General features: G+C 43.3%; 1 protein-coding gene across 1 annotated transcript in view; it reads left to right on the top strand.

Moving 5' to 3' along the window:
• LOC118624997 (aldehyde oxidase 2) overlaps positions 1-17166 on the top strand; it is an 89088-nt gene that overhangs the window by 65763 nt on the left and 6159 nt on the right. Inside the window, exons 28-34 of the mRNA XM_036253334.1 lie at positions 2002-2130; positions 4481-4555; positions 5314-5366; positions 6719-6833; positions 8870-8935; positions 9047-9235; positions 11351-11518. Coding sequence (XP_036109227.1) covers positions 2002-2130; positions 4481-4555; positions 5314-5366; positions 6719-6833; positions 8870-8935; positions 9047-9235; positions 11351-11518 — 795 coding nt within the window. The remainder of the gene's footprint in view (positions 1-2001; positions 2131-4480; positions 4556-5313; positions 5367-6718; positions 6834-8869; positions 8936-9046; positions 9236-11350; positions 11519-17166) is intronic.

Here is a 17166-nt window from a genome sequence, read left to right as displayed (position 1 = left end):
GAAGAGGAACCTTAATGCGGCCAGAGAATACATAGCGTAAATCACCCTAAAACGAACTAAAAGACAGCAGAGAGGAGGGAGGAGGTTGGGAAGGAAGAGTACAGTCCTATCTCATCCCACTGTTTAAACAGAGAAGCCATCAGTCTCGGGATTTAATTGCCAGGTGCGTTTCATAAATTCTGGGGAAGCCATAACAAAGTAAAATGGAGAAAGACTTTCAGAGTTAACCTGTACCAAGATATCTAGCAGAGAAAATTTTAAATCTATAGACAGAAAAGTATATAAGGCAAGCCCCCCACCAAACCCCCTGATAGCACTTGCTCTTCATATGACCTGAGAGTTCATCCCTGCTTCATGCCAGATGATAGATGGGCTTGCATGCTTTACTTTCTTAATAAATTCGAGTTAATACAACACATTTATCTGGAATCACACTCATTTAAATTCATTCCTACGAGAAGACAAGAACAGAGAGGATGGCCCTCTCCTTCCGACTCAGAGGGCTGTCCTGTAACACCTCTCTGGTGTCTGTGAGTGGTGCCTGCAAGGGAATGGCTCAGGTGGCAGAAATCTCACACATGTGCAGTACTCCTGAAGCTTGGCCAGGGTTCATGGATGGAGGTGGTTGTTAGTGAAAACACCAGTAATGAGCCCTGGGGCGCCCTGGTAGGTGTGCCATGTAGGCTTACCTAGCATAGGAGTTTCTCAGCTTTCCATATAGTTCTGAAGGACTCCTCAATTCTGGTGGCTTTCAGCCCTACCCCCTCCTGTTAACTGGTACAAGGTTCATGTGCCAGGATGCTTTTTTTTTTTTTTTAAAAAAAAAAAAGGCCAATAGTCAAAAATGTCAGAGTTTTGTTTTGTTTTGTTTTGTTTATCCTCAATGAAGGATATTTTTCCATTGATTTTAAGAGAGCATGGAAGGGAAAGAGGAGGGGGAGAGAGAAAGAGAGAAACATTGATGTGAGGATGGCACATTGATTGGTTGCATCCTGCACGTATGAGGCTGGAGATCAAACCTGCATCCCAGATGTGTGCCCTTGACAGGGAATTGAACCTGTGATCCTTTGGTGTACGGCCAACGCTCTAACCACTGCAACACCTGCCAGGGCTAAAAAAAAGTCAGAGTTTGAAGTAAAGAAAGGTGTATTGATCGAGAAGGCCCAGCTCAAGAAGATGGAGGTGCCTTATAGCTTCTGTAAATTCATCTTTTTTTTTCTTTTTTTTTTTTTATTATTCTTTATTATGCATCTTAAGAGAGCCCAGCCCTGGCCGGTTTGGCTCAGTGGTTAGAGCGTTTGCCGGCGGTCCCGAGAGACCCGGGTTCGGTTCCCGCTAAGGGCATGTACCTCGGTTGCAGTTTGTCCCCAGCCCTGGTTGGGTTGTGTGGGTGGCAGCCACTCTATGTGTCCCTTTCACGTCGATGTTTCTCTCTCTCTCTCTCTCCCTCCCACTCTATCTGAAAAAAATATTGAAAAATGTCCTCAGGTGAGGATAAAAAGAAAAGAGAGAGAGAGAGAGAGCACCCAGAATTCAGGCATGTTTTTTGTCATCAAGGGAAGAGAGGAGGGGTGCAGTCTCTGTCCCTGGGAGACGCTCAACCACTGAGCCACAGTGGCCGGGCTGGCAACTCCTTTAAATCTTTTTTTAATCCACTAAGACCATATTGTATTCTCTCCTTATTATTATTACCTATCAAGGAAATGGCCGTGGAGATGCCTGTCACGAATAGGTTGGCCCCGTAGCTGCCTCTCGTGATGCTGGCTGCCTCTCAGTAGTGCCCGCCAGGAAGCTATGTCTGGCATGGCAGCTGCCTGTTGCAATGTAACCCGACGAGGTAGCTCCCTGGCGTGTTATTGTCCCAGCCTGTCGCTGCATGTAACAACTTTTAGGCTTTAAAGGCTATCCTAAACATAATACAAATAATAATGTTATTAAGAAAAATAATGTCTCAGATCTTCATAGAACCCCTTGCTGAATTTTAAAATCTTTTTCTCATAGGTGGCCAGCCGTGAATTAAAACTACCCATGTCTTACATGCACATCTGTGAAACAAGCACAGCCCTGGTCCCTAATACCATCGCCACAGCAGCTTCCATCGGGTCAGACGTCAACGGCAGAGCCGTGCAGGTATCTCCCCCGTCTCTCTTCCCGTGGGTACTTTTACCCCATCTCTGGTTTTCTTAGCTGGAGACAGCCACAAGTGGCTGGCTCAGAGAAGTCATCTGTGTCACTAAACACAGGCTTAAGATAATCAAAATGTCAGGAGAGTGTGTTAGTTAGGGTAGGCTAAACTGAGGTGACAGCTAGACCCAGAGCATAATGTCTGAAACATAACAAAGTCCCTTTTTGTACACTTCAGAGTCCAGAGAGAGTGTTTGGTCATTCGGGCACCCAGATGGATGGCAATTCCTCCATCTCCAACATGTGACTTTCAGAGTTGCCCAGAGTATCATCCGCCAATGAGCCAAGAGGGAGAGAGCATGGAGGCCAGACCTGGCCATGATGCAAGTCCCTTCCACTCGTCACGGCTAGCAGGGCCAGTCTCAGGCCACGGCTGACAGGTTGGGAGAATGTAGAGCAGCGGGAAACCATAGGCCCAGCAGCTGTGGAAGAAGGGGAGCATGGGTTTTGGTGCCCAGGCAGTGTCTGTCCCTGGGAGACACAGAAAGAAGAAAGCTGGGTACCACGCAATGCAGAGCTGTGCGAGTTTCCCTGACACAAATACGTTCTCGTTGGCAAGTAGGCTGACAGAACCCCCGCCAGACAGACAGGGTACAATTAACGTGTCTACCTCAGTGGACTTCTACCACAGGACTCATCCCCTTTGTTTGTACTTATTTGCTGACCCATGTTTTAAAAAAAAAATTGTTAATTTTTATCTTTTCGGAATAGAACCGTGACTTCATATTCCTTTATTCAAATATCTGATTGCATGTACTTTTGGACTAATATCTATTTGCCACGTTTCTGTTATAAACCATCCACTTTTTCCACTGGAATTTTGTGAGGAGTCATTTCCCCCCACTTCCGGGACACTACACTTAAGCTACCAAGAGGAACCACTTTTTTTTTTTGGTATGTGCCCCTAGCGGGAACTGAACCTGGGACTCTCTGGTCCACAGGCTGACACTCCAACTACTGAGCCAAACCAGCCAGGGCCAAGAAGAACCACTTTTAGATCCATTTTATCTGTGTGAGGACACCCTTAGGGGCTCAAAGACCAGAGACAATTTTTACTCAGAACAAATGTGTGGGAAACACACAAATTCATGAGATCCAGTTTTGGGTAGAATCAAACACCAGCTATGAGTAGCTCAGTGTGTATTAACTAAGTGTTCCTTCACTTTGTAGGACAACGATTTCACCAGTGTGCCGCAAGATTTTTTAGGACATACAATTCCTGACTATTTACTCAGGGGCACTGACCTCTTTTCCCTTAGACTGTCAAATTTTAAAATGACAACAGCCGACACAGCAATGGCTGTCCAGTGTGAATGAATCAAAATTATACCTATTTTTTTGTCGTATCTGCAAAAAGTATATATTTTTGGTTTGCAACAGAATTTTAGTAATTAGTTTAAGTGTGCCATAAGATGAAAAAGGTTGAAAATCACTGTTCTAGGACAGTGAGTTTTAGGTTTCAGTTTTGAGTATCAGAAACTTTGTAGATCAGGTTATTATAAAAAAACAAACTTTATTTTTTCACTTCACACCCAAAGCAACAGCCACCATTGCAGTACTTTGATGGCAGATGGATGAACAGAGAGATGGACAGAGGAGTATGTTTCAGAGTTGAGTAAGAATGATATTGGCATGTCATTCTTACAGATTGGAAAGCACAAATTTGAATGAAAATAAGATGTTTTATTCCATTTATTTTAATGGCTGGAAGATACAAAAGAAGGTACAAGTCAAAATGTAGAAAAAGAAAAGAAAAACCCTGTCCAGTTTTCTCAGTGGTTAGAGCATCGGCCCTCAGACCAATGAATCACGGGTTCGATTCCAGTCAAGGGCATGTACCTCGGTTGCAGTTCATCCCGGCCCTGGTCAGGATCATGAGGGAGGCAGCCAGTCGATGTGGCTCTTTCACATTGATGTCTCTCTCTCTCTCTCCCTCTTTCCCTCCTTCCTACTCTATCAATAGATAAATGGGAAAATATCCTCAGATGGGAATTTAAAAAAGAAAAAGAGAAGGAATTAAGAACATGAATATTTTTAGAAAGGGGATCTACAAGTAGAAATTCAGCTGACCCTATACTTGCACAGGAAGTGAAGCAGACAGGGAAAAACCCTCCAATAATTGAAACTTCTCAAGGTCACGGACTGCGTTGTTATAGTCTCTGTATCCCCAATGCGCCTGTGTCAGGCACTCCATAAGTGTTCACTGACCTAATCACTTATCAATTAATATTCTTCCACACAAATCCTAACCAGTGAGCTCTTCTCTAACGGGAATTCACGTCTTTAATCCTTCAAGAATGCTTGTCAGATCCTTCTGAAACGCCTTGAGCCCATCATTAAGAAAAATCCAGAAGGTTCATGGGAAGACTGGGTAAGTGATCCACTGTGTTACTAAAATGAGAAAACGGTCCAAACCAGTGCCGAGAGCACCATGGCAGCAACAGCCATGGCACGAAGAGGCAGCTCTAAGGGCAAGATCCCCAAAGGCTGAGACGTCTTCCCTGACGTTTACCAGGTATGTATGACGAGAGCACAGGGAACAGCGTCACTGAGAAGAATGGAAGGGCATGAAGAATACCCAGAAGGCTTTACCCACCCTGCTTAATAAGAAAGAAGAGCAAAGATTGAGCCTTCCTCAGACACACACACACACACACACACACACACACACACACACACACACGATGTGTTGAGTAGGGAGGAAGAAAACAGACATATTGCTGTTGAATAGGTCTCAAGGGAAATGATTTGTTTAATCCAACTTTACAATACCCTATATACTATTTTGTTAGCACGATTATCTCACATCTGTACACACTCACTGGAGTGCTAACATTCAGAAATAAAGCCCCAAATACCTTGTGATCTAAGCTCATACATCATGGATGTGCAGCAGGATTCCATATTATTTATTTAATTCAGACTTCTGAACTCAATCAGAAGGAAATTATTAGTGTACTAGCTGAAGGGGAAAACATATTATGATGAGTTAGTTCTATTACTGGTAACAATGCACCAATAACAATGACCAGATGTCAATTTTGATGCATATTTTCATTTTGAATATTTTTATTTTCACCTATCAGATGATATATTATTTTATTTTAACTAAATATGCTCATTCTGCAGATTGAAGCTGCTTTTGAACAAAGAATCAGTCTTTCAGCCACGGGATACTTCAGGTAAAAATTACAATTACAGCGTCTTGACTTAGCTGAGAAAATGGGAGGCAACCCAATCACTCAGGACCTCAGTTCCCTCATTTGTAAAACAAGTTTTCATTATGTGATCTCTGAGGTTCCTTCTAGGCCCCAAATTCTATGACTTCCATAGGCCTTTGAGCTATGTTCAAAGAAATAGTAAATAACAAAAATACCCTTATTGGGTAAAAAAAAAAAAAAAAAAAAGTTTAAAACATGACTTACAACATCTAATCATTATTTACTTTACTGTGAAAAAATAAAGAATAATAATATTCTTTATTGTGAAGAGTAAAATGAAATAACTTGGAACTCAATTTTACAAATTTTCCTCCCAATACCATAAAAATCTGTCTGTGTTGAAGCTCCTTGCCAGACAGAAGGAGACGGACCGCAGGTCATCACCAGTCACCACTGTGCAATGCCAGTCAGTGAGAGGGTCGAATGAAGCACAGAGAGGAGAGCTGATTGTCAAGTTCTGGAAGTGTAAGACATTAGTTTAACAATCTGATGAAACAAACCACCAAGTGAGAGAGAGAGAGAGAAACAGTAAAACAAATCCTCATGAAGAAAGAAGGAGGTAACAGCCCAGCCCTCTGGGAATGCTGATAAAATCAACTGAGGTTCTCAATGCACAGAGCTAAAGCCTAAGCCTATAAACCATCCAAATACAGACCTGGGAGAGCCGAGACACAGTGGTCTTCTGGTTTCTCCGTTTTTGACATCCTAACTGCAGCAGAGTGTCCTCTTTATTTTTTTTATTTTTGTTCCTTTATTGTTTTTTTTTTTTATTTTTTATTTTTTTTCCTTTTTTCTTTATCCTCACCCGAGGACATTTTTCCATTTTTTGTTCAGATAGAGCTGGAGGGAGAGAGAGGAAGAGAGAGAGAGAGAGAGAAACATCGATGTGAAGGGACACATTGAGTGGCTGCCACCCACACAACCAACCAGGGCCGGGGACAAACTGCAACCGAAGTACGTGCCTTTAGCGGAAACCGAACCCGGGTCTCTCTGTACCGCAGGCCGACGCTCCAACTGCTGAGCCAAACCGGCCAGGGCTATTGTTTTTTTTTAAGAGAGAAAGGAAGGGAGAGGGAGAGAGAGATAGAAACATCGATGAGAGAAAACATGGATGGGCCACTTCCTGCATGCCCCCCACTGGGGATCAGGTCCACAACATGGGCATGTGTCCTGACCGGAATCAAACTGGTGACCTCTTGGTGCGTGGGTTGACACTCAACCACTGAGTCACACCGGGCGGACAGCAACTTTTAAAATGAATCAACATTGTTTGTACACACACACAAGCTAAAGGGTTTTATTTCTTCCATCAGGGGCTACAAGGCCTTCATGGACTGGGAAAAAGGGGAGGGAGACCCGTTTCCTTACTATGTCTACGGAGCAGCCTGTTCTGAGGTTGAAATCGACTGCCTGACAGGAGCTCACAAGGTAACATAACTTTCCTCTTGGCAAGTTACAACAATGACAAAATTGCATTGCATATTAATAGTCCAATTTCATTATGCAATACTTTTACACAAGAACAAGATGCTTTCAATTCCATGGGAATGTCTACAGACCCAGCTTTATCCTGATTTTCCACTGAAAAAGAAGTCGTCAAGAGAAATTGTTCATGGCAGCCTAAAATGCATTGTTTCTTATTCTAATTCAGACAATGAAATTACTTTCCAACGTTTTTGCAAAAAAGAGAGAGGGGTGCTGTTCTGTTTCAAAAGGAAGATCAAGTTATCTAATCTGAAGGATAGGTAATTTAGCAAATAGTCTTGAGTAAATATTTTGAAAGCACATAGCAATGTGATGTTTCTCCAAAGTCAATTATCCCAACGGTACTACTGGCTCTAAAAAACATAGATTGGGGGTAGGGGACAAGAGAAGGGTTGTGAAAATAAGTTTGTGTTTGGTATTTAATTGGGATTCAGGAAGCCATCTATTGAAGGCAGAGAATGTATGGTGCCCCCCTTATTACAGTTTAAGTTTCAGTCATTTCAGAATCAATAGTTTATTCTTTTAATTAAAGAGAAATCAAAGAAATGAAATGAGAGGCCTATTGCTTCTGGCTATTTATGGCTGATCGACTAAAACATCCACAGATTCAGTGTGTGCACAGAATCTTTTCCTCTTGTCCAGCACCCACAAAGCAAAATAAACTAAGTTCCAAGATGGGAGCAAATTGAAGTCCAACTCTGAGGTGTGTCCAGTCTCCTTCCCAGTGCAGGGTCAGAATGGATGAAGCCTCATCCCAATGCCCACAGTAGGTTGCATGAGAGACCAACATTTGAGTCAAAAGAAGATTTCCTATTTAAAAAGCTAGATAGAAAGCAAAAACCCAGGTATTGAGCCTAAACAGATATTGGTGATGTTATCAGAACAAGCACCACACATGGGGGCAAAGGAAAACCCAGAGATATTCCTGAGATAAACCACAGATACTTAGAGGCTTTCTGTGGCTCCTTCACATCCAACAGGCACACGTCCAGAGCCAAAACAGAAGGCCCAGATTAGTTTCTCAGGGAAGGAAGGAGATTAGCAAGTCTAAGGTTGTCTCAACATTTGCCTTTCCTATGTTTCAAGATCTTGCAAATTCCCAAATTCACATAGGCACTATGGCTATATGATTTCCTCAATAAAACTTCCTTAATTGAACCATCATGAGGACTAGATGAGTTCATGAATTATCTTAGAGCAACGAATCCAGGTTGAGAATTAGATGAACGACCAGGCTCAATTATTTACTAAGTGACACTCAAGTACACCAACACAACATGGACTTTAGAGTCACTTAAGGGAAGTCAAAACCATGAATGCAAAAGACTTTCAGGGGTCATTGACAGTCCTGGCACTAACTTTGAAGAGCTAAGTAGATGTCTTACTACCTCTTAATGTTGATGGAGTTCAATGAAGTATTAATTAACTAGCAGGTGTTCTGGAATAATTTGGGATGAGTAAATCTTTTATTTTTATTTTTATTTTTTTTAATTAATTAATTTATTTTTGTTACAGATGTTTCTCCTTTTACCCCACTGATCCACACACACACACACACACCCCGCCCTGTCCCCAGCTTTGTTGTCCATGTCCATTGTTCATACGCACATGGATATAAGTTCTGTGGTTCATCTCTCCCCCACCACCCCCTCTTCTGGGGATTGTCAATCTGTACCCCACTTCCACATCTCTGGGACTACCCCATTCCTCAGACTGTTATGTTCATTATATTCCACAAATAAGTGAGATCATATGATACTTGTCTTTCTCTGTTTGGCTTGTTTCACTTAGGATAATACTTTCCAGGTCCCTCCATGTCATCTCAAAGGATAAGAGATCTTTCTTTCTTACAGCTGCATAGTACTCCATTGTGTATATGTACCACAGCTTTTTTATTCATTCGTCTACTGGGATGAGTAAATCTTTAAATAATATTTTAATTCAAGTTTTCACACTGAGATAATTTTAATTTTTGGCAGAAAATCAGAACAGACATCATCATGGATGCATGTTGCAGCCTAAATCCAGCCATTGATATTGGGCAGGTAGGTCCTGGCCCACTTAGGTGGATGCTGCTTCCTGGGAGTCATTGCGGAGGAGGTGAAGGCCTCCTGAAAAGCACACAGTATCACAGAGCTTGACATTTTTCCCTTCAGATTGAAGGTTCGTTTATTCAGGGAATGGGCTTTTATACCACTGAAGAGCTGAAATATTCCCCAGAAGGTGTCCTATACTCTCGAGGCCCAGATGAGTACAAAATTCCAACCATCACAGATATCCCAGAGGAATTCAATGTCTCCCTGTTGCCATCATCACAAACCCCACTGACCATCTATTCCTCCAAGGTAAGCACCCAGACCAGCTACCGTGCAGTGTGATGGATCAGGCAGCATAACAAATGAACGCAGGTGGACAAAATAAAAAATAGATGTCAACTATTTTCAGGACCAAATCAAGATAGACTGTCGGAGATGAATCTCCTAGAGAAAAGTGAGATTGAGGGAAGATAAATGATCTACCCGATGGCCATCCTGGGCCAAGAATATTATTTATGAAATCCTCTTCCAATGAAACTCAAATTCAGCAAAAAGCTTTGATTGGATAGAATAACATTTTTACTTACGAACCAGAAGACTAAATTATTAAGTGGGAGCGAGGGCACAACGCCACTGAAATCTTAGAAGGCAGCAGCAGTAGCAACAGAATCGTGGACCAGGCCTCAGAAAAACCTGGAATCCTGCTCCACCCCACCAATTCTCTATGACATTAGGCAAATCACTCACCTCCAAGGGGCTCAGGGTCCTCAGCCATACCCAGAAATAATCCAAAGCAATGTTTCTCCACTGGCCCAGGAAGGGGTGAGGAATTTTGCCCCTCAGGGACCCTTTGGCAATGTCTGGAGACATTTCCGGTTGTCACCATTATGGAGGAAGGGGCTGCTCCTGGTGAGTAGAGACCAGGAATGCTGCTAAACATCCTTCAATGCACAAATCAGCTGTCCGCAACAAGGAATGATCTGGCCCCAATGTTAACAGTGTGAAGGAGCAAAGACACCAACCCTTAGCAATTGCTAAAGTAGTGAAACTGCACATTAAAATAAAGGTCAGTGTGTGTTTGCATTGCTGTATGCAGATTATGTGAAAAGCACCCTCACAGTTGACACATCTATCTACTAGATTTTATCACTTCCAAACTGGATCCCTCTTGCAGCCCAGGAGCTTCCTTGGGGCATATGGTGATGAGGCAGAGCAGTTGAAAGGAAAGACAATCAACAGGACCTTTGGATTCTCTTTAGGCTGGAAATCACTCAAAGGGGAAAAGGCAAAAGGATGCTCAGAGCCCACAGAGAGCAGCGTTCAGGCCACCATGAGTAACAGGGCAAGCAGGACCCTTGGGTGCCTGTGGTTGTGGCCAGCCACCCACAAGCAGACCTGTAGGACATCATGGGTTCGCAGATGTGCCATGAAGTGTACTAAGTAATAATAACAGGGACCTACCAGGTACCACGTGCTGTGCTGGGTACTTTTGTGCTCCCTTGTAAGGTAGGTGTCGTTGCCTGCATCTCATGGATAAAGGAAAAGGAGCTCAGAGAGATAATCTCACCGAGAGAAACACAGAGTAAGGGCCAGGATTCAGATTCAGTCTCTCTAGCTCAGGGGTTGCAAATTGGGGCCACTAGCCAAATCTAGCCTGCAGATGTGTTTTCTTTGTCCTACATACTGCTTTTTCAAGTCAGGGAACTTTACATGAAAAAGACAAATAACTAAATTCTCTTGAAAATTTGGATGATTTGATACTTTGGGCTGCATTTCTGGAAGGCAACAATTAGCTAGAATTGAAGAATAGCTGCCTCCTTTAGACAGGACACAGGCATCTCTACTTCACCATAATCCCCACTATTTTTTATTGTCCTTCATCTCTTCACATCACTCATTTATGTTACCTGACTATTTCTTACAGGTGGTGGGCTTGCAGCCCATCATCTGGTACCAAAGTCTGTACTCTTTCTTCTAGAGTACCTGTCTTTCCTAACCCTGGAGTCATAATGAGGCATTTTTCTCTTTGCTCATGAAGCTGGCCAGTTCAATCCACTGAATGTGTTTTTCTATGTAGGATATGCTACTCTCACTACACACACACACACACACACACACACACACACACCTACTCTCACTACACACACACACACACACACACACACACACACACCTCTGTTCCTATATAACATTTAACCCAAACAGGATTAAATATATGGGTAATTCATGTAATACTGGATTTTTAAGAGCAATCAAGCTTCATTCAGTCAGTAAGTCATTCAACAAACATTTATTGAAAACCTGTTGTGTACAAGAGTCTGTGCCAGGGGTTGGGGATACAACAGTGAGCAAGACCTGGCCCCTGACTTCTAGCAATTTATAATTTAGTGTAGATGCTTCTAAAATAAATGTGATCTCTTGTAGGGCCTGGGGGAGTCAGGAATGTTCCTGGGGTCATCTGTATTCTTTGCTATCACTGATGCTGTGGCTGCAGCACGCAGAGAAAGAGACATAGCTGAAGACTTCACAGTGAAGAGCCCAGCAACTCCAGAATGGGTTCGAATGGCCTGTGCAGATCGGTTCACAGAGATGGTATGGAATTATTGTTTATTTTTCTAATAGGTAATTTTTCTTTTCCTGCTTCTCATACCTCTTAGGCAAATTTATAACCTAATCTATGCCTGATCAAATTATAAAATGAAAGTTAAAATCAGCCATAATCCCACTAACCAGAAAGCACCATCTCACACACACACACACACACACACACACACACACATTTTCAAACCTCTTTTCTTTGGATAAATTATTTACATACAGATACACAATCTTTTTGTTTGTTTGTTTTGATATTTTGTTCAGATAGAGTGGGAGAGAGAGAGAGAGAGAGAGAAACATCGAGGCAAAAGGGACACATTGAGTGGCTGCCACGCGCACAACCCAACCAGGGCCGGGGACAAACTGCAACCGAGGTACATGCCCTTAGCAGGAACTGAACCCGGGTCTCTCCGGACCACAGGCCGGCGCTCTAACCGCTGAGCCAAACCGGCCAGGGCCAGATACACAATCTTTACACTGCTCTAAGGTCTGTCATCAGTCTGACCACACTCCCTTCACCCATCTTTTAATTCACATATGTTTACATGTAAAATATACCCTTTTTTACAAAATCGGGACATCCCTGATATAAAAGTTTGAAAAGATTTGAATGGCGTAATTAGGAGTGACTCTGTGAGTCTTCATTCACAGAAAATCTGGATTAAAGAGATGCTTTCCTCATGAAAGATCACTCAAAAGCCCTGGCCAGTTTGGCTCAGCGGTTAGAGCGTCGGCCTGCGGTCCGCAGAGACCCGGGTTCGGTTCCCGCTAAGGGCACGTACTGCGGTTGCAGTCTGTCCCCGGCCCTGGTTGGTCGTGCGGGTGGCAGCCACTCGATGTGTCCCTTCACGTCGATGTTTCTCTCTCTCTCCCTTTCTCTCTCTCCCTCCCACTCTATCTGTACAAAAAATGGAAAAATATCCTCGGGTGAGGATAAAAAAAAGATCACTCAAAAAATAACTGGCCAAACTCATTTATTCCACAAACTCATAATCTTTATTCATAGCTACTGGCATAAGTTTTGGAGACAAGGGCAGGGCAGAATGTTTAACTTCTTTCTAAGTCCTTTGTTATAAAGGCTACTTAGACCATGTTCAGAGTAACCGTTTATCCTTCATGCTTATCTTGACCTGTAATATTCCTTGCCATTCCACCGACCTCATATATATTTGAAACAATGAGAATATAAGCCCTTTAAATCCTTTTTTTTTATCCTCACCCAAGGACATTTTTTCAATATTTTGTTCAGATAGAGTGGGAGGGAGAGAGAAAGAGAGAAACATCAACGTGAAAGGGACACATCGAGTGGTTGCCACCCACACGACCCATCCAGGGCCGGGGACAAACTGCAACCAAGGTACGTGCCCTTAGCGGGAACCGAACCCGGGTCTCTCTGGACCGCAGGCCAATGCTCTAACCGCTGAGCCAAACTGGCCAGGGCAGCCCTTCAAATCCTTGAGGAGACTTCAGAGATTCAAGAGTTATCCTGTTCTGGCCTTCAGACCCCCTTCCTCAGCTGGAACCCAGCAGAGAGAATGACCAGAGCCAGACTTGAGTGGGGCCGCCCAAGGGAAACAGAAAGGAGGAAGTCCTGACTCTTGGTGTAACAAAGAAGACCAGAAACACACAAAATATAGATTCTGCTGTTACTTCCTGTCACAGGAGTTGCTTCTGCTCTTCCATCCATGTAGTAACACAAACCAGAAACCTAGGGGTTGGCTGCATTTCTTTCTCTCATTCTCAGTAGCCAGTTCTTTACCATATCCTGTTCATTTTAACCCTTAACAATCCCCTGGCCTGGCCGGTTTGGCTCAGCGGTTAGAGCATCAGCCTGCGGTCCAGAGAGACCCTGGTTCGGTTCCCGCTAAGGGCACGTACCTCGGTTGCAGTTTGTCCTCGGCCCTGGTTGGGTCATGTGGGTGGCAACCACTCGATGTGTCCCTTTCACGTTGATGTTTCTCTCTCTCTCTCTCCCTCCGACTCTATCTGAACAAAATATGGAAAAATGTCCTTGGGTGAGGATTAAACAAACAAACAAACAAAAAAACAATCCCCTGTTCTACCCTATTCCACCATTTTTTTAAAATATGTTTTTATTGATTTTTTTTAGAGAGAGAGGTAGGGAGAGAAATAGAAACATCGATGTAAGAGAGAAACATCAATTGGCTGCCTCCTGCTACTGGGGATGGAGCTCACAACCCGGGCATGTGCCCTGACTGAGAATCAAAGCCGGACCTCTCAGTCCATGGGACTACCTCAGTCCACTGAGCCACACCCACCAGGCCTATTTCTCCATTTCTAACCGCTCTGTATGCACTCCTTAAACAAACATGTTTTCAGTATCTAATAGGTGCCTTGCATTGTTCTGGGTGCTTGGAATGAAAGAGAGCTATTGCTACTTACTCTCTAGAGACCCGAAGTCCAACTACTATCTCTCTAGCCTGGGTCAGCGCAGCCTCCTAAAGGTCTCATGACACCCACTGCAGCCAGAGATTTGTGGTGTGACAAATATGATCATGTCACTCTAGCACCTACACAAGGTGAAAAGGTTCCCATTGCTCTTGGATTAAAGATAAAACTTTTTAATTTCCCCTGCCAAGTCTAGAAACCTGTAAAGCCCCCACCCTGCCTTCTGTCTCCACCCAGCCACACCTGCTCCTTGCATCCAGGCCAGAGCCCCTGCCATGCTTCTCCCTCTGCTTGGAGCCATCCTCTTTTCCTCACCTGGCTAACCTCTCCTCGCCTTTCCTACTTTAACCATAGTCAAGAAATTAATTTGATACTTTCCTTCTTGCATAGTTTGAGGTACCAGGAGTATAGTGGTGAACCAGATACAGGTCCGTGCTCTCAAGTTGTTTACAGTGGAGCAGAGGAGAAAGACAAACATTACTGTTAATTATAAGTTGGCTGATTCTGGGTTATCCCTGTGCGTCAGTGGAACAAAACTTTTCCAACTTAGCTTTAACCTTTTCTTAAAGTCAAAGGAGTTATGGATATGGCTCCAGCTTTGATCATTCATCGTGTAATCATTCATTCATCTAACATTTATTCAGCCCCTTCCATGTGCCAGGCACCACTGGGGGGCAAAAGAAAACAGTGAGCCCGTCAGTCTTTGCCTGCATGGAGCTTATATTTTGTTAGGGGAAACCAGACAGTAAACAAACACACAATATAATTTCAAGTGAAGCAAAATAGAAGAATAAGGGGCTAAAATGCAATGGAGAAATTTATTGTGGATTATTTTTGTATAGGGTATTGAGAAGTTTTCTCCGGGTGTTCACATTTAAGCTGAGGCCTGAATGAAGTGAAAGAGCAAGTATAAAGCTGGTGATGGCATGTTTAAGGTAGAGAATAGCTTGTGCAAAGGCCCTGAGGCAGTTTTAATAGAGTTAAAGTAGCCTGGGACTAAGTAGTCTTCAAAAATAAATAATCTTCTTAAATTTCTGATCTTGCTTCTCAGGTAGAAAAATTTGTAACTGAGAGGCTGTAATTGTTCTCCCTGGCAGAGAGATTAAAAAAAAAAAAGAAAAAGAAATCTTGCCCTGGCTGGTTTGGCTCAGCGGTTGGAGTGTCGGCCTGCGGACCAGAGAGTCCCGGGTTTGGTTCCTGCTAGGGGCATGTACCAAAAAGAAAGAAAGAAATCTGTGGCTGTACCAGTTATCTTTACATCAGCAGGGTGAAATCTGGATGATCCTTCCAGACCACAGATTTCCTGGCAACTACCCTCTGTCACAACCTAAGTCTATTCTTCAGATCTTTAGAAATTATGTTTGCTCACACAGCAGGCCTCCTGAAGTTCTTACAGCCTGGCCCCCCATACAGGCCAGTCTCCTTAAAGCGTCTTGGAACAAATCTGAGTCTGCATCAGAATTTACATTTGATCAAATTACAACATTGTCTTTAAATTCATATATATAATGATTCTCACTGCCATATAATAGTACTATACAAAAGAAAAACAAAATTTAAAGAAGTGTAGATACTAACTTTCTTTGCATATGGCCTTTGAATGCTATTGTCAAAACAGTTTGTTGAGCCTGGCCACTGTGGCTCAGTGATTGAGTGTTGACCCATGCACCAAGAGGTTGCCAGTTTGATTCCCAGTCAGGGCACATGCCCAGGTTGAGGGCCAAATCCCCAGTGGGGCAGCCAATTGATGTTTTCTCTCATCAATGTTTCTATCTTTCTTTCCCTCTTCCTTCCTCTCTCTCTAAAGAAAAAAAAAAATTGTTTTTAAACAGTTTGTTGTGATGGATTAGAAAATGAGATGGTCAGAATGTATGTGTACTCGACATGAGCATTGGAAAATCTAAAACCTCTTTTAATAGGCTCTTTATAACCATAAGGTAAATAACAGCCAGACTATGTCTATTTCTTAAATAGAAATGATGGTCACAGTACTTTTCCTTTTGGAATTAAATAAAACATGCATTTAAATGCATGTAAAAACACTGTGTAAATATAAGTCACTGTAACTATTAAGATTAAGGTCTCCAGCCCTGGCCGGTTTGGCTCAGCGGTTAGAGCGTCAGCCTGCGGTCCACAGAGACCCGGATTTGGTTCCCGCTAAGGGCATGTACCTTGGCCGCAGTTTGTCCCTGGCCCTGGTTCGGTCGTGTGGGTGGCGGCCACTTGATGTGTCCCTTTCACATCGATGTTTCTCTCTCTCTCTTCCTCTCTCCCTCCCGCTTTATCTGAATAAAAAAAAGGAAAAATGTCCTCAGGTGAGGATAAAAAAAAAAAAGATTAAGGTCTCCATCAAATACTCATAACCATTAATGACCTTCTTCAAAATGTGCCCCTCCCAAAGACTTTAACAGTTTCCACATTAAATCAGGTTGACCTGGTGAGGGCAGAAAAAATAACTCAAGACTAGCAGCCACACCCTGGCTGGTTTTGCTCAAGTGTTAAAGTGTCAGCCAGCGGACTAGAGAGTCCTGGATTCAGTTCCCACTAAGGCAGTGGTTCTCAACCTTCCTAATACCGCAACACCCTTTAATACAGTTCCTCGTGTTGTATGTGGGCGTATCTGCATGTGGTTGGACCCTCCTGGAGACAGAGAGAGGAGCGGTGTCTCAGTTCCTAAGGCCTTCGGAAATATGTGTTTTCTGATAGTCTTAGGTGACCCCTGTGAGAGGGTTGTTCAACCCCCAAAGGGGTTGCGACCCACAGGTTGAGAACCGCTGCACTAAGGGCACGTACCTCGGTTGCAGTTTGTCCCTGGCCCCAGATGGGGTCATGTGGGTGGCAACCAGTCGATTTGTCTCTCTCACATCAATGTTTCTCTCTCTCTCTCTTCCTCCCTTTCTCCCTCCCGCTCTGTCTGAAGATAAATGCAAACTGTTCTCGGATGAGGACAAAAAAAAATTTTTTAAATAAAAATAAAAAGACTAGCAGCCACATTTTCATGGATAATTAGCTTCAAGCTTCACCAAAATGCAGGTATGAGTAAGAAGGATAGAACATTTCTGTTACAAAAAGTTCTATTTGAGCAAGCATTTACTGTATCAAAATTTTTGCATGTGTGGCTTTCGTTACCTTGCTAAGAGTGTTGCTTTTCTCCATGGGCCCTCTCTGAGGACCTCCTGGGCAGAGTGGTGGCGCGGAGGTGGTCTTGCTCTGAGTCCAGCAGAGCAGCCAAG

The sequence above is a fragment of the Molossus molossus genome, unplaced genomic scaffold (genome assembly GCF_014108415.1).
Source record: "Molossus molossus isolate mMolMol1 unplaced genomic scaffold, mMolMol1.p scaffold_m16_p_11, whole genome shotgun sequence".
NCBI lineage: Eukaryota > Metazoa > Chordata > Mammalia > Chiroptera > Molossidae > Molossus > Molossus molossus.
Note: the sequence above shows the minus strand (reverse complement) of the source record. Positions and strands in the feature narration are given on the sequence as shown.